The following is a 24283-nucleotide window of genomic DNA, read 5'->3' on the forward strand; positions in this document are numbered from 1 at the left end:
GTATCCGTCATCTGTGTTACTCCTGCATTAACAAGCCCTTCTCCAGGAGACAGATCTCAGGGCAAAGGGTCTGAGACATGCAGGTCCCCACATCTGGACTTCATAATTAGAAAATACAGTGCGCTGTTGACTAAGTGATGAATGTCTGAGGGGACAGTACAAAGGATTAATAGTCATCTGGGACGATACTTCTTAAACTTTAACTTGTGTGTAAATTACATGAGGATCTTAATTTTAAAAAGCCGATTCTGATTCAGTGGTGGTGCCTTTACTTCCTGGATGCAGAGCCAGCACCTAGGAACTGCCTGGAGAAGGTAGAGACAGTACTTCAAGTTCCAAAGAGGGAATCCTCCGCCTTCACCTGCCAGAGCACGGGGCGCCAGAACACCAGCGGGTGGCCTGACCCGGAGGCACTGAGTGCGCTGAGTCTTCAGGGCTTGCAGGAGTGGGCGGAGGAGTGAGGGGGAGGGGAGGGGAGGTTGGAGAGAGGGAAGAAGAAAGGGGAGGGAGAGCGGGGTGGCGGGGAAGCGGGGGTTGCCCGTGTGCTAATGCTGCTCTGCGATTGGAGGGCGCATCTTCAAACTGGTCCCTGCCAGGGGCTCAAAAGGAGCCGAGATCCCTGGGGACCTGAGGCTTGCCTATAACTCCTAGTTCGAGCCATGATCCCGCAGTTCTGGGCCTACTGTCTTTTCTCACTGTTCCTGGTCGGCTTCGCTCAGCCGACCCCGAAGCAGCAACAGATGAAGGTGAGTGTCCCGCAGGGAACCCAGACGGATCTCAGCACGTGATGACTAAATTGGCCGCCAAGGATGCAAGGAGTTCTGCCTTCTCCCCCTCTACAAAGGACGAGATCCGTCTTCCCAGCCCTTCCAAACTGACACCTGCCACTGCCACTGCTGTCCTGTGAGGCAGAGGCTCTCCTAAACTCTCTTTACGTGGATCGTCTCCCCTGAGCCTGGTGGGTCACTGGGCCGAAAGTGGGCTAAGGACGCAGGCTGCTCTCGCTGCGTTCCGCTTTGCTACTTCCCCTGGTGGCCGCTTGATACCCCAGAGCCCGTCCCCTCCACTCTGGTCCGGAACCTCAGGCACCATTGCGGGTCCGGGAAAGAGGACATGAAGTAGCAACTGTATTAGAGGGAAGCTGAACTGGTTGCTCTTAGGGAGGGTGAAACCCCGGGGCAGGTGGAAAAGAAGCTGGTGCTGAAATGTGCCCTAAGGAGTTTTAGGGTTGGGAGAGGGTTATTTTTTTTTTTCAGGGAATAATAAAACACAAAAGGCCCAGAGAGTTGCTGGCCAATTTTAATTTCAGGGGAGGGATGTGGCATCCTGGAAACAAAGCTTGGATCACAGGGTGATATCCATGTGTGAGACAGACAGCTGGAAGCTGTTGAGCCCAGAGCTAAGGCAGCATGAAGACAAGGAAAATGGAGGCACACGAATGACAGCTCACAGGATGATTTCCACTTTTAAAAAAAAATTGTACTAGAAAGAAAGGCAAATGCTAGAAACTCTTCAGCAGAGAGCTGAGGTAGCATGAATGCAAAAGAGAATGCAGGCACATAGATGACAACCCTTTCATGGTGGCTTTCTTAGGCTAATACTCTCAAATATTTGGATTAATGTCTGTGCACCGATGTGTATGGATGTATGGAACACAGGGAACGTGCCTGCCCTGCGTCAGCCTCCTTCTCTCCAAGGATAGTGAAGGGGAAGCTATGCCTGGTATCGTAGTGACAGAACTAACAGGCTTAGAAAATGATAAAAGAGTTTTCTGCCCCACTTTCCCCACAGGAGCTGACCCACAAGCAATTCCTTCACTGCATGGGGCAGACATTTATGTACATAGAATTTTAGAGTAATTGAAACTCACTTAAATTACTCTAAAATTCTATGCCTTTTCTCCACATCTCCAGGAGTCCCTCTCCTCAGATAACAGCATTTTAGCTTTTTGCTCCAGGTTCTGTCAGCTCTTTCCCTTGGCATGCTTGTGCGTAGGAAGTCTCTTCCCTTTGCTTCCTGTTTCACATAGAGATAAGAAGAAAGGGGTATCAAGGATGAATTCTGTAGGTACCAGTGAGCTCCCACCAACAAAACTCTGGAGAGTGCCTTCAGTGGGATCCAGAGGAGGAACAAGTAATTTGCTGGGCTCTGGGGGAAGGAAATTACAGTGTAAGAATATATAGATGAGAAATTTATGTAAAACATATTTGTGTTATGAGAAGCTCTGTCAAAGTCTGTTAAGAATATTTGAGAAGGGGTGGGATGACTGGAATGCGGTGTTAGGATGTGGAGGAGAGTGCAGGTAAATTGTAGGTCGGAGAATGGAGGGAAATTGTGTTCATGTTCCAGGAATGGGAAGAGGATTATAAAGTGATTGTCCCACCGTTAAAAAAAAAAAAAGATTGTAAGTTAGAAGATATAAGTTCTACCTGTGGCATTAGCCATAACTTAAAATATCACTTGGAAAATTCTCTTCAGTTCTTAGAGTTTAAAAAAAGTCCACAGATATTGGGGATAATCGTTTGTCTTATCATTGCATCATTATGGTTATTTGTGTCACATTCCAGATGGATTGCTATAAGGGGGTGACAGGCACCATCCATGAGTATGGAGCCCTCACCCTCAATGGCGAGGAGTATATCCAGTTCAAGCAGTATGCGGGCAAACATGTCCTCTTTGTCAGTGTGGCCACCTGTTGAGGCTTGGCAGCTCAGTATCCTGGTAAGAACTCATGTTTCACCTCTCTTGGAACTAGCTTTGTCAGATGACCATATTCTAATTCCAGAAGGTTTTGCTACTTTGTTATTAGGAGGAAGCAGGGGGATGGGGGGGTAGGTGATCATGTGACTCTATTCCCTTAAATCCTGCCACTGCTCTCTGCTCCTTAGAATGCCAGGAGAATTACCTCCAGATGTGAGAATGAAGATTCTCCCAAAGATTTAGTCAAAGACCACCAGGAACATATCTGTAGTTGAGTTTGTTGCTCAATGTTCTGAGGGAAAACATATACTGTAGACAACCATGGGGCTCTCAGTAAGAAGATGTTAGAATGGACTTGAGGATCTTGGCTGTGTTAGGTGATTTGGGGAAGGGTGCAAGGAATTGAAGCTTTGCTCTGGGTTGGATGCTGTCAGGAAATGGGCACAGGTAAGTGACTGGGTATCTTAATAAATCATATCTACAGAGTAGGAGGAATAAAGCAAGGGTAAAGAAACAGCAATCACTTAGATTGGTAAGAATAGGATGATGCTTGGTCATTTTTGTGATCTGGATAATGTTCATGTTTTGTGTGGTTAAAACATGATTAAGGGGCTTCCCTGGTGGCGCAGTGGCTAAGAATCTGCCTGCTAATGCAGGGGACACGGGTTTGAGCCCTGGTCTGGGAAGATCCCACATGCTGTGGAGCATCTAAGCCCGTGCACCACAACTACTGAGCCTGCGCTCTAGAGCCCACGAGCCACGACTATGGAGCCTGCGTGCCTAGAGCCCGTGCTCTGCAACAAGAGAAACCACTACAATGAGAAGCCCGCACACCGCAATGAAGAGTAGCCTCCGCTTGCCACAACTAGAGAAAACCTGTGCATAGCAACGAAAACCCAACACAGCCAAAAAAGAAAACAAAAACAAAAAACATGATTATGGAGTGGTCCTTGTTTTTGCCTTGATTCATCATGGTCACTTGTATGATATTGATCTTCTGTGAAACTGTTTATGTTTAACAGGAGAACACCAAACCCTAGCTGTGACTCCCAGGCCAGAATCTAGCCCTCAGGGGCTGATTTTATCTTTCTCACTGGTGACTTCTGGTAACAGGAAAGAGGATTGATCTTTGATCTTTTGGAAAACACCTGTTGGGTTCCGCAGGCACCTCCAAATGGCAGAGAAGAGGAAATGTAGTTTACTATCTACATAGTATTTAACTGGAGTGCGAGCTATTTGGGAAAATGCTTCATCTCTCCAAACTTGGCTCAACCTTTGGTGACTGAGGTGGATTTTCCATTTTCTTTGTGCACTCACGGGAAAGAGTTTGGAATTCCTGATGATCCGGAAAAGGTTAAAGTTTTAGATGGATTATACTAGAGATAGATGCAGTTTTTGACATGCCAAAAACTTTATTTTCAGCTTTTTTAAAAGTTCAAGATAAATTCAAAAGATTAATTATACCAGTGCCACCAAAAAATGCATCAAAATAATACATGAACGAATTTTAAGAAATTTTTTCACATATTGACATCAGTATCTAGTCAACTGATCAAAAATATAAAGTCCTATCAATTTGTCTTAATGGCGCTCCAATAATAAGAAATCCAACAATTTTCTCCTTTTTAAACACCACTTAAATTTAGGCCTATTGCAAACTCACTTCTAAGATATATGGTTCACCAAATTTTTTTAAATTAATTTATTTATTTTGGCTGTGCCAAGTCTTAGTTGCAGCACGCGGGATCTTCGTTGCAGCATTTGGACCCTTAGTTGCGGCAGGTGGTCTCCTTAGTTGTGGCATGCTTGTAGGATCTATTTCCCCCACCAGGGATCGAACGCAGGGCCCCCTGCAGTGGAAGCACAGCGTCTTACCCACTGGACTACCAGGGAAGTCCCGGTTCACCAAATTTTGATATTTGAAAATTAACATTCAGCGGGTGCTACAGTTTGAATATTCATGTCCCCCCACAATTCATATATTGAAACTAATGCCCAATGTGATGGCAATAGGAAGTGGGGCTTTTGGGAGGTGCTTAGGTCATGAGGGTAAAACCGTCACAAATGGGCTTAATGCTCTTACAAAAGATACCCTACAGGGCTCCCCAGTTCCTTCCACCATGTGAGGATACAGGAAGAAGTTGGCAGTCTGCAACCTGGAGGAGGGTCTTGTTCAGAACCCTACCGTACTGGCACCATGATCTTGGACTTCCAAGTTCCAGAACTGCAAGAAATAAATTTCTCATTTATTTATTTACCAGCCACCCAGTCTGATATTTTGTTTTAGCAGCCTGAATGGACTAAGACAGTGGGGACTGCTTGATTCAGGCAAAAATTATATTAAAATACCCACTCCACCAAAGCACAACAAAAACCAAATGATTCACATTTACCAAAAGAAGCTAAAGACCTTTTCAATTTAATGTTGAAATTGTGCATAAAAAGATACTCTCAAATTACAGATTTTGAAAAGATCAAGACATTTAAAAGAATTTGGGAGTCACATTATATTTATTATTTTTATGTACAATCAACTTTAGGGAAAACCTGAAAAGTTAAAGACTACTTTTTAAATTTTTATAAAAATCTCAGGATCTAATTATAAGAGGCTAAACAACAGTTTAGTATCATTTAGCAAGTGGGGATTTTCCTCCCTTCAAAAAGTTAAGCTTGAAAAATATGGTAAGCTTAAAAAGTTGTGAGGTGTAAACAGAAGTTCCATGGAATGTAAATCTGCTTTTATATCTGTTTTAATTTAAACTTATTGAATAGGTAATACAGTCACAAGATTCAAAATTTAAAAGGTACAAAAGGGCTTTACAGTGAAATCTTCCACAGTCTCTTCCCTTTGGGCAACCAGTGTCATCAGTTTGCGGTGTACATTTCCATAAATCTTTTTTAAAAATATTTATTTTGTTATTTATTTATTTATTTGGTTGTGCCAGGCCTTAGTTGCAATAGGCAGCCTCCTTAGTTGAGGTACGTGGGCTCCTTAGTTGCAGCATGTGAACTCTTAGTTGCAGCATGCATGTGGGATCTAGTTCCCTGACCAGGGATCGAACCTGAGCCCCTCTACATTGGGAGCTCTGAGTCTTAACCACTGCACCACCAGGGAAGTCCCTGCATAAATCTTTAATGCATATGCAAGCAAATCAGTTTCTCTCTCTCCTCTCTCTTTCACACACACACACACACACACACACACACACACACACAAATGATTCCACACAGTGCTTTTTAACATAATAAAATATCTTTGACATTATTCCGTATCACCACATGATGAGTTTCCTCATTCATTTTAAGATATAGTTTTCCAGGGAATTACCTGGTGGTCCAGTGGTTAGGGCTTTGTGCTTCCATTGCAGGGGGCACAGGTTCCATCCCTGGATGGGGAATTAAGATCCCACATTCCACGTGACGCAGCCAAAAAACGAACAAGACCAAAAAAAGAAAAAAAAAAAAGGATATAGTTTTCCATTGTATTGCTGTGCTATAATTTATTAAACTAGTTCATGTGAATTATAAAGAGCATCTCATTCAAATTTTACTCCAGATGAGGACACTGAGAGTTTAAGGAACTTGCCAAAGGACTAGAACCAAGGTTTGCTAGGTATTTCCGCAACAGGAAGGAAATATTCTTGATGGCTAAAGATAAGAGGGATAGTAACTGAATAAATATATAAAAAGAAGAAGGCACTTCCTTTTAAGAAGAGGTCCTTGGGGGAGATGCCAGCAGATAGAGCTGAGTCTGAATAGGACTGGCTGGTGCTGGTCATGGAATCAGTAAATCTGAACTGAAGATGGCTAAAGTTGGAAATAATGGTACAAGTCCAGACAGAGAGTTGGAAAGCTTCCTGGCAGTGGTAAAGAGCAGTTTGGAGTTTGTAGCCTTGAATCCCAGTGAGTGTTCCAGGAAATGACATCAGTTATGTCACTGGAACTGACAAAAAGGTAGAGAATGCTCTGGAGCTAAGCTTAGCATCTCACTGATTCCTTCAACAACTCCCAGGTTAGAGCACCAAAGAGTGCTCCTGGGAAGGTGACTGGAGTGTCAGGTTGTGTCATCATGGGGCATAGTGAGAGGAAGGGGGTAGCATGTCCATTTTGTTTGCCTTTCCTTAAAATATTTTTGATCAATCAATCAATCCATCAACTAAGGAAGGCAATGGCATTTAAATCTGACTTCTCTTCAGAATCAAGCAGAACCCCCCTCCCCCCAACACACACACACAGAGTACTAACCAATCTGTGCTTTTAAAGGAGGGCTCCTATTGGAGCCTGTGCATGAAGTCCTGATTCCCAAAGACCTCTTTCCTCACCTTCCCTGTCTACGGCCTCTCTTTCTTTACCTCTAATTTCCTTTTGTGGTTAAGTTGTGGTGGCCATTATTATCCATCCTTTTCTTAATTTGGATCCTCTCAGGAACACTCTGGTTCATTGCAGGTATGTACGTCCAGGTGGTGGCTTTGTTCCCAATTTTCAGCTCTTTGAGAAAGGGGATGTGAATGGAGAAAAAGAACAGAAGGTCTTTAGCTTCCTGAAGGTAAGCAAACATAAACCTGGCAAGGATTGGTCAGGTAGGTAGAGATGCCCTGAAAGTGTGGGGCTCAAGTCTAGGATGGAGTTTGGACTCCTTGGAAAGAAATGCTCAGTTCACGGATCATGGCAATATCTGTTGTGAGGCTTTAGCTTCAAGCAGAGGAAACATATAACATATGATTGCTCTAACATAGACTGACCTTCCCTACAGAATGGTAATGATTCATTCATTCAACAATCATTTATAAAATCCCTGGTTGTGTGCAAGAACTGTGCTACACAATGAGTTAACAAATATTAATAGGGCATAATCTCTTCCCTGAAGGAATTCATATCTAATCAGAGAGACAAACATAGAAATAGATATGTAGAGTGTCATGTGGTAATTAACTTTAGAGTCACAGAGTGTTAGAACCACATAAGCCCAGAATGGAAGGACCCCTTTTTTCAGCTAAAGAAACTGAAGCTAAAGAAATGTTATGACTTACCAAAGAAAACAGAAGATAGTCTTTCATTGAAGCACCATGATATAATCATGGGAGTGAGGGAGAGACAGGGAAAGGAGGAAATTTTTCTATTTGCTATCATACTCTCTAGCTCTTGGTTGTTTGATTGTACTGGTAGTGATGTATTGAAATGTCTGTGGTTCGTTAGGAGCATGTCAAGTAGTTAATATACTGAGATATATAATGGTGAGTAGAATTTCTAGGGGTAGGGATAAGCCTGGACCACACAGAAGCAGAAAAAAAACTGTCTTGCTGTTTCCATATCTCTGCTCCAGAACTCTTGCCCTCCAACCTCTGATTTTTTTGGCTCATCAAGCCAACTCTTCTGGGAGCCCATGAAGGTCCATGACATCCGCTGGAACTTTGAGAAGTTCCTGGTGGGGCCTGATGGAGTCCCTGTCATGGGCTTCCATCAGCACAGTCAAGTCAGACATCCTGGAGTACATGAAGCAGTTCAAAAGCAAATAGGAAGGGCCAGATAATCAGAAGTTGCCTCCTACCTTAAGAACACATTTAAGGATCCATCTTTGCTCCAGATTCCATCCTACCCAGCTTCCACATGACCAAAACATCCTGTACGGCCCAAATACGTGTGTGTGTGTGTGTGTGTGTGTGTATCCAAATACCTGTGTGTGTGTGTGTGTGTGTGTGTGTGTGTGGAGATAAAGGGAAAGAAAACCTATCTCCCAACTGTCTGATCCCAAAGTATCAAGTTTATTCCACTCCATTCCAAAGGAAAATCATATTACAGGTAGATGGTTTGGACTACCCATGTCCCTAAGAAAGTAATCCCCAGCAGTCCTGACACCCATCTTCCACATCCTGAAGGTTTAAAGAAAACAGAAACTGGCAGCAAGACTCTCAAGATCTCCTTAATAGCCTCTTCCCTCCTCCAAGACAGGCATGCAACGTTAAACTCTTCCTCTCCCTAGTTAGTTTTCCTTTAGTTCCCTGACACCTGTAGTTCTCTTGTAGGATCTCTGAAGGCAGAGTGAGAGCAGAAACCTCAACTCACATGAAAGGAGGGGCATCTCCATGATGGTGGATCCCAAAGCCCCTGTGGGTTGGACCCTACCAGAAAGCTTCCTTGGTGCCTGTCCCTTAATGCATTCAGGTCATGGCACCTGGGCAGGGATGTTCCTTCTTTCTGAATGATGGGCTTTTTCCTCACCTTTTAAACTCATCATTATCACTACCTCAAATTTAAAAAAAATCTGCAGCATCTGGCTTCCCATTGGTGTTTTCCCAGTCCCATATTTTGTGTGGAGTCATACCACTTCCTCTCTCACTTTGTTTCTGTTTCCTTGACTACCTCACCTAGCTCTTTAGTATTTTGGTTTTCTCAAAAGTGCTCTAATCCTTTTTTTGGCCCATCCAAGAACACTGGGTGGGACTGGCTGCTCATAGAGTTGCTGTGACATGAACACAGACCTCTTGGAGTCAGCCACCTGTACCCCTCCCCCCATTCAGGTCTCCTGGGGAACCCCTATGTGAGAGGAATCTTTGCTTCTTAAAAAATCTCTCTCCTCTCTCTCTCAACAAATATGCATATATTTCTGTTTACAAAATTAATTTCTGTTCACTGCTAAAAATCTAAAATCACATTAAATTAGAAGAAAAGCGTAACAAAACCCACTCCTAATCACAGGAGTAAAGAACATGCTGGCAGCTTTATCTAGCCCATGTTGTTTTATGATTGAAGTTCAGTCTTTTATATGAAGACAGATTTCAGAATATCAGAAACAGGAAAGAGAAGATTGCATGAGGAATAAAATAGGTGTTTTTCTTTTCCTTTTCACAAATTACTATGAACATAGGTACTTGCACTTAAAGATTTTTTTGCACTAAAAAAAGTACACAGAATTTAAATATGGGTGGGTAATGTCAAACATTATAATCCTGTTTAGTACCTAAACAGAAATGTGGTCCCTGACAATCTTTATACAGCAACATGAAAATTGACAGACTAAGCCAGAAATGACCAGGAAAGTGATTCTTAAGACTCTAAAAATTCATAGGTGATAGCCACACATGAGAAATGGAAATATTTTCAAAATATTTGGATGTTTTGTCTTCTTGAACTCAAAATCTAGTAAGAAAAAGATGGATTTAAAAAAAAAAAGAAGAAGCCTGGCTGTCCTTGGCCATAACCCACAGGATTTGAGACGTCATAAGTCTTTTACTAGGCACTATGGCAGTTAGGGCAGTGAGGAGATTACAGAACCAGCTACAGTGATGTTGAGAAATGCGTGTTTCATTTTTTAGTTTCTTTGAAATCTCTGCAGTTCTTGAGAACCTCCAGGAACTTTAACAGTTCTCAGAAGGGTTCCAAATCTGTTACTATTTTCAGATCAGAATACTCAAGGTGCAGGAAGTGGGTGGAGGAGAATGGGATGATACGATGTATAGAATTCTCTCAAGATACTGGTTCAGCCCAAACCAGGAAACTGTAGTTGCTGGACAAAAGTGAATTCTCCAGGGGAACAATATTACCTGTTCCATAGTAAAGACCTAAAGTGATGAAGGTGGAGGACTGTGGCTTCAACCTGAGTGCATTATGCCCGAGTGTCAGGAGAGATCTCAGTCCTGCCACTGCTCTGGAAAATCCAGGTGTCATATTCCTGGTGCCCTCCAGTGGCTGCCCTGAAGAGAAAAGAAAGGTGGTTCTGGGGAGAGTCAAGAACAGAGAAATGAAAAACAAATTTCCTTGCACTGGGAGGTGAGCGCAGGTGAGGGGCAGGTGTGGAAGCAGCAGTCCTAATCAGAATGTTGCAGATTATGATGATGATGATGATGATAAAGTCTTTATAAAGAGAAGATCAAGGGATACAGATTTCCACTTCTCCCTTCCTCACCAATTCATGTAACAGACTTTAGTCCTCAAGGAAAGTCACAGGCAGAACTTTCTGGGAGGGGCAGACTGCCCAGGAGGGTCTCAGGAATGCTAGTCCGTTATAGCAGTTAAAACTTTACTATGATGGAGTTCCCTGGAGGTCGAGTGATTAAGATTCCGGGCTTTCACTGTTGTGGCCCTGGGTTCAATTCCCGGTCTCAGTCGCTGGCTGGAGAACTAAGATCCTACAAGCCGCGCGGCACGACCAAATAAATAAATTAATTTAATTTAATTGCTGGCAGATTTTTTTTTAAATTTTTGGCTGCATTTGGTCTTCATTGCTGTGTGCGGGCTTTCTCTAATTGTGGCCAGTATTCTTCGTTGCGGTGCGAGGGCTTCTCTTGTTGCAGAGCACGGACTCTAGGCTCGCGGGCTTCAGTAGTTGTACCTCACAGGCTCAATAGTTGTGGCTTGTGTGCTCTCGAGCACAGGCTCAGTAGTTGTGGCATCCGGGCTTAGTTGCCCCGTGGCATGTGGGATCTTCCCGGACCAGGAATCGAACCCATGTCCCCTGAATTGGCAGGCGGATTCTTAACCACTGCGCCACCAGGGAAACCCCCCAGCTTTTTTTTTTTTAACTTTACAGTGACTATCATGGTGATCATCATCATCATCATTACTGGCACTACTATTGCTGCAAATTTTTTCCTCGAACCAGAGGTTGCCACAATTTGTCATTTAAATTAGATAGACTTGAGCTAATTGAATCTAAGACTAGTGTTGTTGCATAAATCTACTACCCCAGCAAACCACCTAGTAGGCATCTAAAATCACTAAGGCTCCGCTAATCACAAAACCTTTGAGGAGAGTCCCTGGACAGGACAGCGATGTTCTAAAGTTCAGAGAACCAGGACTCAGACCTTCTCTAATCATCCTACTCCCAGTTTGTTAAGCAGCCCATCCCTGGAAGTAAGGCCCCAATACTGTCTCCCCCATGACAGTTATTGCATAGATGTAGTATCTTCCCTGTAGACTGCATGGACACTGGTGGTTGTTGGACTTTGAGAGTGCCCGTGTTAGTTCTGGAAGCTGGATTCCCCAAATCTGATAAAGAGTAGCCAAAGTCCCTCCCATAGCCAGCACATTGAATCTTGCTCTGTGGTCTCGTGAATACTCTTTGACTTCTTGGCTTCGGGTCTCAGAAAACAGAAGCTGGGACTAGAAGTCAGGTACACATAATTTACTGAGAGAGTGGTCTCAGAAGAGGGAATCAGTGAAGCAGAATAGGGCAGGGTAAAGAGAGAAGTAAGGATGCAATTTCTGATGGAATTTAGCTTCAGGTAAATTGCACTATAATTATTTCCATCTTGAAGGAAGAGAGATGGCCTTTTGTAACTCATGTCTGTCAATCCTTAGCTATGGGCTCACCCTCGAGCCCCAGGGGCATAACAGATGTGAGACAGTTCCCTTTGGCTGAAGGAAATTTTCTGAAGAATATGGCAGCTGAAGTTAATACTCTGAAAAAGGGGCAGCTATGGGCCATTAGGAGCCAACACTCAGAGCAGGTAGGGATGGATGCACAATCCTTCAAGCACATCTGAATCAGGCCATGGAGACCATCTACTACCCTGCATGAACAACTCATTATTCGGAGCAATCCCCAGTAGAGGCCCTCACTCAGTCAACGTTTTCTCTTTCTTGCCTTCTATCTCTAGGGAATTGATTCTCAGAGCATGGTCCCCTGACCAGCAGCCAACAGCATCCCTTGAGAACTTGTTAGAAATGCAGTTTTTAGCTCACTTTCAGACTTACTGAATCATAAATAAGGGTTGGGGAGGGTGGGGAGGCCAGGGTGTGGGTGGGAACAGCAACCTGTGTGTGTGTGTGTTTTGGTTTTTTTTCTTTGTGGTACGCGGTCCTCTCACTGCTGTGGCCTCTCCCGTTGCAGAGCACAGGATCCAGACACGCAGGCTCAGCGGCCATGGCTCACGGGCCCAGCCGCTCCGTGGCATGTGGGATCTTCCCGGACCGGGGCACGAACCCGTGTCCCCTGCATCGGCAGGCGGACTCTCAACCACTGCGCCACCGGGGAAGCCCCTAGCAACCTCTGTTTTAAAAAGACTTCCAGGTGATACTAGTACAGGCTAAAATTTGAAGACCACTGCTCTAGGGAATGGAGAAGCAGCAGAAGGTGTTGAAATTTTAACAAAGGATGAATGAGGAAAATCTCTGTATTCCATGTGGCTACCATGTCCTCTGCATGACCATGGCTACAGTGCCTCCCCCGCTCAGCCATTAGGTGTTCCTAGGACCCCAGGGCTGACATGGACAATTCAGCCCCTTGGTTTTCTGTTTCCTCAGTCTCTGACCTTTGTGGTTTCCACCTGGGTCCAAATTCAAGGTGTATTATCTGACAGACTTCCTTTTTGACCAAACTTTAGTCAGGCTTCTCTGAGCCCTCTTCCCTACTAGTCCTCTACCTTGGCCTGTCTTTAGCAAAAATCCTGTTCTTTATGTTTCACTGTGGAATCACTCCAAGATATTAGAAGTGATTAAGGTGCACAAGAGCATGTTTGATACACTCTCATTGAGTAAAAAGTGGGTTAATGCTATATGCATGCACTTGTCCTTGGAAGGAAACACAAAAATGAGTATGTGTGTCTGTAAGGCTGTAAGGCTCCCTCTCTGGGAGGTGGAGATGAGGTGGGAGACTGGGGAGCAGGGAGCGGGGGCACGGTGGTGAGGGGTAAGGAGGGTCTGTCTGATACTTTTTCAGGTTTGAGACTTGCCAAAATGTTACATATACAACATAAAATCTTTTTACAAAAAGAAAAGTCTATCCTTTTGGACTACAAGTCTTGACCAAAGATCTGAAAAATGAGGGGAAATATGGGGAAAGCTTTTTTTTTTTAACTGAACCTTAATTATCCTTAATTTATTATGGTAAAGACAAAGTTCTTCCCTGAACACGTCTTTGCCAAATTATCAACTCCCCAAAAAATGACTGGAAGGGCTCTCTCCCCTTTATGGAAAGGTCTGTAGAAAAATGATTGGCAGGGGTGAGATTTGAATCTCTGTACCCCGAGAGACTAGCGCCCTCCCCCAGCGCTTTGGATCGCTTAGGCAATTTACCTCTATGTACATGAAAAAAAAAAAAAAAGCAAATTACTTTACAGCTATTTCTAATGCTCAGAAGACATGTAAGGAAAGTAAGTTCAGCGTGAACTTTGTGTATATTACCTTCTCCACTCCCTTTCAACAGACACTCGTCGGGAACTTCACATCCTTCAAGCAGGCAAAATTAGAGTTAAAATTGTATGCTCAGACTATTCCTAGATTCCCAAGCACCAAATATCAGGTGCTCCATCCTCCCTGATTCTCTGCGCTGTAATGAATCTTCCCAGCTACCGAGAAAGAGCAAAATTCGGTTTCGGGTGGTCGCCCCTCTGTCCGTCCAACCCGGACCCAGCACCCCCGAGTTCCGCCTCTGGTGCGGTCTCTTATGAGAACGAGGAGGTAGACAGAGAATAAATCCATTAGAGTCTAGAAAAATCAACCATCGAGAAAACGTTTGAAAATCACCATGGCCGACCTGGCTTTGGAACTGTGACGACCCTGAGATGAGTCTCAGATTTGCCGGCTGAGTTTAGGCGTCGGCGGAGAGAAGTTATATTTCTTGTCCGCAACCGGGAAGCAGACTAACTCCCCTCCCCACTCCCTGCCCCCGCATCCCTACCACCTGGACTTCGAGTCTCGACTTTTTAATAAAGACCCTGTTAAAAGACTATGGAAAGAAACATCTGTGCGATAGACCCACTTTTTTGCTGAATATGTTTATGGCCTGAATTCCCAAAGTTCAGGGCTGGGATGCGTGATGCGCGTCTTCGTACCCACCCGGGTCCTGCGGGTTCTGACCCTGCGAACGCAGTCTGGACTGGTCCTCGGGTCTTCCCTCTCCCGTCCCGGCCTCCCTGCCCGCATCACCTCAGTTGTCTCAGTTCCCGCCTGTCCTGGGGGCCCCCAGACTCATCCCGACTCCCACGGCCCTTCCCCCACCCACGCGGGGCCTTCTGGGGGGCGCGCAGCCGCGAAGTGGTCCAAAGCCCTCCAGCCTTGCTCTCTGCTCGTCCCCGAGGGGATGCGACTGGGAGGTGCGGGGAAGGGGGGTCGCCGTGGGGTGCAGGAACCGAGTTAGAGAGGAGAAGGCGTTACCTCTTCTACGAGCTGATTTTCAGAAGTACCTGAGTGTGAAAACCTAGTCCGAGAGGAACAGAGGAGGACAAAAATTGGGAGGAACCGAAGTAAACAGCCTTTTTCCTGGTTGGATTTTTTCAGATGCTCACCGAATTTCCTGAGGCGGAAGCTGCAGAGGTTCCTGCCTCCCTGTCCGCACTCCCACCTCCACACCCCTCCTGAGAGGCTCCAGGTAGAAGGTTGTTACAACAGATATTGACCGTGCTCTTGAGAATGACAGCACGGGATTTGGAGGGAAACTAAACGGGCTGACACCTGTAGCTGAAGGAAGATGGCCTTAACGCCCAGCCTCCTCGGCTCCACCCGAGAGATGCACGTTCCTCCTCTCACCAATCCGGCACCTTCAGGTACCTCAAATGAGTTACTTAGTCACATATGGCCAGTTATTTCATGCAAATCCTTGAGGGTTTAAAAAAAATTACATATAGTTTTTAAAAGACATATTTCCTTGTAAAAGTCTTTACCACTTATTTCCTAGCCTCGACTTTCTGTAATGCTTTTCCTTGGGATAACAGAAAAATCCTTTGTCTAACGCTACACCTACCTATTACTTTTCCTTTTGTATTTTTCCGTCTCCAGCGCGTTCTGAGGAAGTGAAGCATCTCCCTGGAGTTGGCATATTTTCTAAAGGCAACAGATTAACACTGGACAGTGTAAAGTCATTTTTTTCACCCAATCGAAGTAAAATGGGGTAGATTTGGCTGTGCCCTCACATTTCAGGTGGCTCTATGGCTTAGTTGGTTAAAGCGCCTGTCTCGTAAACAGGAGATCCTGGGTTCGACTCCCAGTAGGGCCTTACGTTTTACCCGGAAGTCAACTCTTCCTGAAAATTTATTTTATATTGGCGAGTTAATTGTGTCTTACTACTAATCCCCCACAAATTCTCACCAAACTTACAGCGCTAGAACTCAATCAGATACATTACAAGTTATTCGACTGAAGTTTGCTCAGATTCCTTACTTCTGAAGAGAAGTAGATTCTTAGGGAGATGACAATTCAAATGCAAACCACCTCCAAAGAATACTGCACATGACTTTACCTCAATCACTTTTCAAATAGGTTTTGCATTGAACTGTGGTAAAATGTTTCTGAGCACCTACAATGTGTTACAGTTTAAAGTACCCAAACAGGAAGGTATGTATAATCTCTCTAGAGTCTAACAATCTCCAGCTCTAAAATTGATTTCATTAAATAAGATAAATTAACGAATAATGAATCCACTACTAGCTATAAAGGAAAATTAGGATGTTTGCAGGGGCATGCTTGCCATTTTGAACAGTATATTCCCATGTTATTTCTCTTAAGGAAAACACTAGAATACTTCAGGAATGATGATCAACTAACTGGAAGGAAAAATGTCCTAAACACAAACATTCTAGAGCTAGGACAAAATTGCTGTGAGAAAAGAGCAAGTTGGAGAATTCTGCCAGATATCTAAAGCAATTGAGTTTCAACCCTAAAGATTTATGGAACTTCTGTGTCTTTTTGTCTCACATTTATTCATCAATTAATTCAACAGCGTAAACTGCTGGTCTTTTAGGTACCAGGCATATTTCTGTCTTTCTTCTTCTTTCTTTCTTTCCTTTTATTTTCAGTTACATTTTCCCCCCATGTTATGGGAACTTTTAAGATCTACTCTCTTAGCAACTTTTAAATATACAATTCAGTATCATTAACTATAGTCACCAACCTGTACATTACATCTTCAGGACTTATTTATCTCATAAGTGGAAGTTTGTACCTTTAACCACCTTCACTCATTTTGTCCGCCACCCCCAATCCCTGCCTCTGGTAACCACCCCAGGCATATTTCTAAGGGCAGGAAATACAGCAGCGAACAAAGCTAACAAAAAGCACTACTCTTACGTATCTTACATTCTGGTGGGGGGTGACACGGAAAATAAAGAAATGAGTGTGTAAAATAAGTAAGCATATAAGATACTGATGAAGTCTGCAGAGAAAAATAAAGCAATGAAAGAATATGGGGAGAGTATAGGGTGGAAGCAGAGTAACCAAAGAGTGTCATCCTGTCCTTTGGTAAAATCACTGGCAAATGTTAAAAAATTATTTTTTAACTTTTTAATGAGAAATAGTTACAAAGTGCCTACTATTATTACTCTAAGAACCATGAGTAGCAATATTGAATAATCAGAAACCTGACTCCCAACAATGCCTGGATCTCACCTCCATTCATTTTGATTAGGGCTTTATTGAACTAGTTCACACTGCCTGTATTCAAACCTCAGCTGCTCCACTTATTAGCTAAGGGACCTTTGGCAAATTGCTTTATCTCAATGGTCATCACTGTGCTCATGTGTGAAACGGAAATAGTAATAGGACTACCTAATAGAGTTAATGGGAGGACTTGAGAGGTGAATACACATAAAATATTTTAGAAGGATATCTAGCACATAAATAAGCAATCAATAAAGTAAAAATTGTGCCCAGAATTGATTATACACAGAGCCTCACTCATTCCAAATTTAGGTGATGATATTTGCAATTTTTGAACTGACGAAATTTAGATGTGTCGATGCTGAAAATGAGTTAAGACTTCGGGGGAACTTGGAATGGCGTTAATATTTTTCCATGTGAGATGGGTGTGAATCTTTGGGGACCAGCAGGTAGACTAAGATGTCCTTTTCCTAATCTCTAAAACCTGTGAATATGCTATCTTGCAAGGCAAAAGGGATGTGATTAAGTTAAGAATCTCGAGATAGGGAGATTATCTTGGATATTTGGATTGGTTCAATGTAATCATAAGGTCCTTATAAGAGGGTGGTAGGAGGGTCAGAGTAAGAGAAGGAGATGAGACAACAGAAGCAGAGGTCAGAGTGATGTGAACATGAGCCAGGGAATAGGGGCATCATCTACAAGCTGGAAAAATCAAAGAATGATTTCTCTCCAGGGCCTCTAGAAAGAAGGCAGCTCTGCCACACCTTGATTTTAGCCCCTTAAGGCCCATTTCAGACTTCTGACCTCCAGAACTGATAAATAATAAATTTTGCTATTTTAAGGTGGTAAATTTTTGCTAATTTTCTAGGGCAGCAAATAGACAATTAATACAGATTTATGGTATGGGTGTGCACTGTAGTCAACATATTGAAAAACTGTCTTGCTGCCAAAGGAAACTGGTACCAAAGAAACCTGCTGAATTTCTTGAAGGACTACAGCCCCATGTATAATCACATCAGATTGACTGACTGGGAGTTAGTCCTAGTACCTACATTTCACATCTCAGAGCTCGATTAGTGGGATAATTTTGTTTACTACCCTGTTTCTTTCTCAAAGGAGAGTCTGTAGAAGTGACAAAACTCTTTTGCCTTCTCTGAGGTTCGAACTCAGGACCTTCAGATTATGAGACTGACGCGCTGCCTACTGCGCTAAGAAGGCACTGACTTATTATTTTTTTCAGTAGAACTATCGATTCTCTTTCATGTTTATACGAACTTTCTAGGAAGTTATATTTTTCGAATAGAGTGAAAAATAAGTATGTGCTAGGGCATATGTTTACCGTTGTTCCGAGTATGTCATAATGATTGATCAAAACTATTTCAGGATTTTATCCTTGATTAAATATGCCACATGGTGAATTTTTTTCCATTATGCCTTAAACATCACTTAGTGCTGGGAGACATTAGACTTCATTAGATTTCACACTGCCCCACTTCACAACATGTGTAGAAAGTGACATACAGATACGAGGGGCCTGAGCTGGGTCCACAGGCATGAAGATTTCCAGACTGCAACAATGAAGGACACACAAAAATGTTTAGCTCTGCTGAGGGCAAAGCTGCTGTCTCCTTATCTAGCTCTGGAACTTCCTTGCCTGCCAATGTTCCTCTTACAATTGATGTCTTTGATCATGATCATGACCATGACCATGACCATGACCTGAAGGCCCCTCTCTTCTGGCTAGAAATCCAGAATAATGTAAACAGAGGCGAGATAAGGTGGAAGAGATGAGGTGAGATGATTGGGAATGGAGAAAGAATATACTGGATTTCAATCCGGCAAAGTAGAAACAGTCCCAAAATGGAAACTGTAGGACTGAAGTGTAAATCTTGTATGTGCCATCTATTAAGTTAGGAAAAATAATTCACTTGGTTTTCTTGGGAATATGTCAATTTTAAAAACTTCATTATCTGTAAAATGGGATAATATCTCACAGTATTATTTAAAAGACTGAACACTTGACACACACAAAAAAGTTGTTCAATGAATACTAGTAAGTGATACAAATGATGATAGCAAACTGTATTAAGTGCTTATTATGGGCGAGGTACTCTTTTAAGCAATTTATATGCATCTTACATGTATTGACCATCTATCTATCTATCTATCTATCTATCTATCTATCTATCTGTCTGTCTATCTACCTACCTACCTATCTATCTACCTATCTATCACTTTAGGCAAGTCTTATTATTGTCTCCAGTTTACGTATGAGAAAAGTAAGACCCAGTAAGTTTAAGTGACTTGCCAGTAGGCTTGTGGCTATGCAGTCGATGTGAAACAGTGGCACTAGGGCTCACTTAAACGGTGCAGCATGTAATGGATAGGCCGGTCAGCGAGAGGATGAGCCGCCTGCAGGCAGAGACCGGGCGAAAAAAGACCAAGGGACTCGCCCAGTTCGCATTGGTGGGGTTGGAGCAGGTAGAACGCGTCCTCTCTGGGCCTGGAGAGGATGGGACGCCCCGCACCAAAAGCAAACTAATTCCCTCCCTGAACTTTGTAAATTAAGACCATGATCACATTCAGCAAAAGGTAGGTCTGCTTGCGCAGTTGTTTCCTTCAATAAGAAATCACACACAGACATACAAACCCTGACTCAAGTTCCGAGTGAGTGGGAAAGGGAGCTTCCTTTTTCTAGGTGAGGACATTAAAAGTAACTTCCCGCTGCTGACGCCCAAACGCAGTTGACAAATTGGAAACTCTTGATCTCTGCGTCCTCAGAGTTCCGGTGCTGCATCGGCGGCGGTGATTTCTAATCATTTTTTGTAACGACTGATTTTCTTCTTTTGAGGGATATTATGCATTGGCTGCTTCTCCCTTTACTTTCGAGTATCACAAACATAGCATAGGAGGCAAAAATGTGTCTCCCGAAGTAGGAATCTATTTGCAGATTTTATTGGTAGTGGGATGACAGTTGTCTGGGGCGGGGGGGGGGGAGGGCCGTGGTGGCAAATGCTCTAGAAAAAAAAATAACACGCGAGAGAACAGACTTGTGTCTTTTAAAGTGTTAAGGAGAGCTTTAAAATGTTCAGTTGTGTGGTAGCGTGGCCGAGCGGTCTAAGGCGCTGGATTAAGGCTCCAGTCTCTTCGGGGGCGTGGGTTCGAATCCCACCGCTGCCAGCCTTGTTATTAAACCCGCTTCTTTGAAAAAATTGCTTAAGGTTAAGAGAACATTTTTTTCCAACTTCAGGGGTAACTAAGGGAAAAACAAAAAAAGTCTGACTGCCAATTGTTTGTATCGAAGAACAGGATTTAGTATCTAAGGGAATTCTTTTGAATGTTTTTTAAATATTCGTACAGAAATAAGTGAAATTTCCACATGGTTCAAAATTACTAAAATAGATATACAGTGAAAGTCTACCTTCATCCCATTTCATTTCCCCTCAGCACCGGATTCTGGTTCCTCACGCAAACATGTTAGAGCCTGGAGTTACCTTGAAGGTATACTTTTTGCATGCAAGCCAGTAGAAGTCTATTATTTTCCTCACATTTTGCACTTTTCGAACCCATTCTACTGCATCTTGCCTTTATTACTTTTCGTATTTTGCCATGGTTTTCATATCAACATAGAAAGAGCTTCTTTTCTTTTTCTTTTGTCTCAAAAGTATTCCATGTTATGGATATATCTTAAATTTAACCAGCCACATTTAACAAATAAACAATGTTGAAATAAATAATATCTGCATTTCATAAGGGTGTATACTAGAGAACTTTCTAAAAGTGCAATTGCTAAATCAAATCATATGTGTGATGGTAATTTCAGTGGTTCTTGTCTTAGTCTTCCCTAAATGTTACTAATTTATCCTCTTATAGAGCCAAGGAAGGGCCTGTTTCCTTGACACCCTGGCCAGCACAGAGCATTCCTGTGACAATGAGAATTAACAGCCATTTAGTTCTTACTAAGCCCCAGATACTGTTATAGTTCTTTACATTGTCGTATTATGTTCTCAGTAATATATAAGAAAGTTCATATGATTATTCCCATTTTACAGAGAAATAAACTGAAGTTATAACCAGTTAATCTCTTGCTTGTGGGTGGAGGAATCAATATGTTAATACTGTAGGGTAGACTAAAAAATGGTCTTCCAAAAGATATCTCCATCCTAATCCCTGGAAGCTGTAAATATTACCTTATATGGCCAAAAAAAAAAAAAAAAAACCCCAAAACAAAAGGTGGAGTCTTTGCAGAAGAGATTAAGTTAAGGATCTCAAAATGGGGACTTTATCCTTCATTATCCAGGTGGAGCTTAAATGCCATTGCAAGTGTCCTTGAGAGGCATAGGGAGAGTACACAGAGACAGAACAGGAGAAGACAATGTGAATACAGAGGCAAAGATAGGAGTAATGCAACTACAAAGCAAGGAAGGCTGGCTGCCACCGGAAGCTGGAAGAGGCAAGGACAGATTCTCCCCTACGGCCTCAACAGGGAGTATGACCCTGTCAGCACCTTGATTTCTGCCCAGTGATACTGACTTTTTGGACTTCTGGCCTCTAGAACTGTGGGAAAATAAATTTCTGTTGTTTTAAGCCACTGAGCTCTGGTAATTTGATACAGAAGCCACAGGAAACTCATACAATGTCTTCAAGTGCTAATAGGCAACGCTACCACAAACAATTTTTGTTTGTTTGTTTACCAGTCTGTTAGGTAGAAAATATTATTTCATTGTAGTTCTGTAGTTTGGGTGTCTCTGAGAAACTCACGAATTGGAAAGAAGAAAGGACTGGATTAGGAGAGTTTCCCACACCCTTAGGTTCTTGCCCTCGGTGAAAGAACTCTTCTCACCTAAACTAATTCCCCGAAGTGTGAATTCTCCGTTAGCTTTTAGGGAAGAGCTTGTTTACTGGGGTTCCACTTGCCGACCTGAGGGGGCTGGGATGTGGCGGTGGGATTTGAACCCATGTTTCTAAAGAAATTAGAGACTTAATGCTGCATCCTAGAAGGCTCCCACACTACCTCCAAACGTTTTAATCAAACGTTTTTCTCATTTCCAAAAAATATTAAGAAAGTTCTGTGCTTTCTTTGTACAAAATAGGAGCTTCGATTCCTACCCCTGGGAATATCAGAGGCGCATCTGCGAGCGTCACCTGCTTAATCCTACCACGATCCCCCCAGTCAGCTCCCCGTAAAGCCTTCTGGGCGTTCAGGTGGCCCGCAGTCGCGATCAGGGGACCGCCCTCAGACCTAGCTCTCTGCTCGTCCCCGCGGGGGATGCGACAGGGGGGGAAAGGGCGAGTCATCGCAGGGTGAAGGAACCGAGTTAGAAGGAAGAAGGTGTTGCCCTCTGCGAGTTGACGACCTATTGCACTGGAAATCAGGCACTTGGTGGGCAGGGAGTGGTCAACGGGTGATTCTCTGGAACCGTAAGGCTCTTCACCTAAGGAGGATTGTACCTGGATCCAGGAAACACCTTGTGGCCAGCAGGGGACCATTCCGCCTCTCCCCGTCCCCCACTCCAAGGGGCTCTACACCTGTGGTTGTCTGATCGGAGTCTTTACAGCGACCTTGACATTGGCGTTTTAGGATTTTGAGAGCGATGTGACTGACTGTGTAGCTGAACTCTACACTCCCAGCCCCCTCTTCTCCGCTCCCGATTCTTCCCCTCCAAGTCACTGCTTGCTAAGTGCAAGTGACGTGTAGGGACACTAGGTGCCCTAGCCCGGCGGTCTAAGAGCCTTCTAGTGGAGTTCCATTTTTAGAGTTCCTCACTTAGTTTATTGGAATGAAGAATTTTAGTTACAGAAGACGAGGTGCAGTAACAGCAAATTTTGCTTTTAGAAGACTTTATCCTAATTGGAAAAAGTGAGTAGCCTCGACTTTTACTGATGGTTATCCTTCGACTAATTGAAGTGCTATTGGTCCCAACATTCAAGCTGCCCGAAACTTTTCCTGCTTGTATTAGCTCTGCAGCGCATCTAAGTAAGCAAAACGTCTTCTTGGAGTTTGTCTCTTTTCTCACAATAAGCTGCACTGAATCACAAAAACTACGTCAGGAATATTTAATCTCACGGTAAGGACAGATCTAGAACAAAATGACACTTATGTGTGGGCTCCATGGCTTAGTTGGTTAAAGCGCCTGTCTTGTAAACAGGCGATCCTGGGTTCGAGTCCCAGTGGGGCCTTGGCTTTTTTCCCTCTCCCTAGGAAGACAAATTCTTCAGCAAACCCTCATTACTACTAATTCTCCACCGTACTCAGTATTACTGTGAATTCTGATCCACTCATTCAAAAGCAGCTGTGACTACAAAAATTCTCACTCCTAAGGAAAAGGTGGTGGGTCACTTTATGGAAACAGAAAGAAAATGACCTTCTGTTTTTCATCTTTGCTGAAGTTCCCTGTCCTCTCTTTTTTAATTGGGGGCGGGGAGCAACAAAACTGTACCAACTCTTAAAGCTTTTTTCTGAATTCCCATGTAATTTATTAGTGATTCTAGGAAACTCAGCATTATGTTATCTGTTTTATATATGATTTTCCAAATATTACTAAATTGTAATAACAGTAATTTACATTTGCTTATACGCCCTCAGTCTTCAAGGAAGGGCTTTAGTCCCAAAGGAAATACATATATTGGCCCCACTAAAAACTGAACTTTAATTCTGCAATTTAAAAAATGGAATGATCCTATAATGCAATGATTCCCAAGCTTAGTAGACATTTAAATCACCCAGGGAACTAGTTAAAACACAGTTTCTTGGGACTCATCCCCAGAGGTTTTAATTCTGTTTTGATGAAAGGCCCAGAAATGTGTGTTTTTAACAAGCACTCCAAGTGATTTTGAAGCAAGTGAATCACATTTGCAAAAATCCTGTTTAAAATATTACACACAGAGCAGAACTGAAAGTGAGGTCCAGCTATGCTATTAGCACGTTTGTACTAATTCATGAACATCTACTTACCCTCTTTGTCATCTAGTTAGCATTATTGGAAGTCTACTACATTCCAAGAGTTTCCAGACATGCTGTCATTTAATCAGCCCAACAATCCTGTCAAATATGTGTTATGATCAGCTCTTTGAAGATGAGGAAATAGGTTCAATAATATTCACAGTGACAGAGTAAGTGACAAAGTTCAATTTCAAACTCAGGTCTGTCTGATTCTGGAATCCATGCTTCTCTCATGATATCTGTCTTCTATTTGATTAGAGTCAAGAATGAAGTTTTTGGCTGCAGAGCTAAATAAAATTAAGCAACTTAGACTGATCTCAAACCTTAATC

General features: G+C 43.1%; 1 protein-coding gene across 1 annotated transcript; it reads left to right on the top strand.

The window, feature by feature from the left end:
* Positions 1-659: 659 nt before the first annotated feature.
* On the top strand, positions 660-8216 carry LOC309813166 (glutathione peroxidase 6-like; the record flags this gene model as incomplete). Its single annotated transcript, XM_082637746.1, is given in 6 exon segments — positions 660-746; positions 2568-2721; positions 2889-2913; positions 7147-7246; positions 8024-8151; positions 8153-8216. Coding segments are annotated over 6 exon segments (558 nt in total).
* Positions 8217-24283: the final 16067 nt, after the last annotated feature.

Source organism: Mesoplodon mirus, assembly GCF_964341445.2.
Source record: "Mesoplodon mirus genome assembly, chromosome: 12".
NCBI classification, from domain to species: Eukaryota; Metazoa; Chordata; class Mammalia; order Artiodactyla; family Ziphiidae; genus Mesoplodon; species Mesoplodon mirus.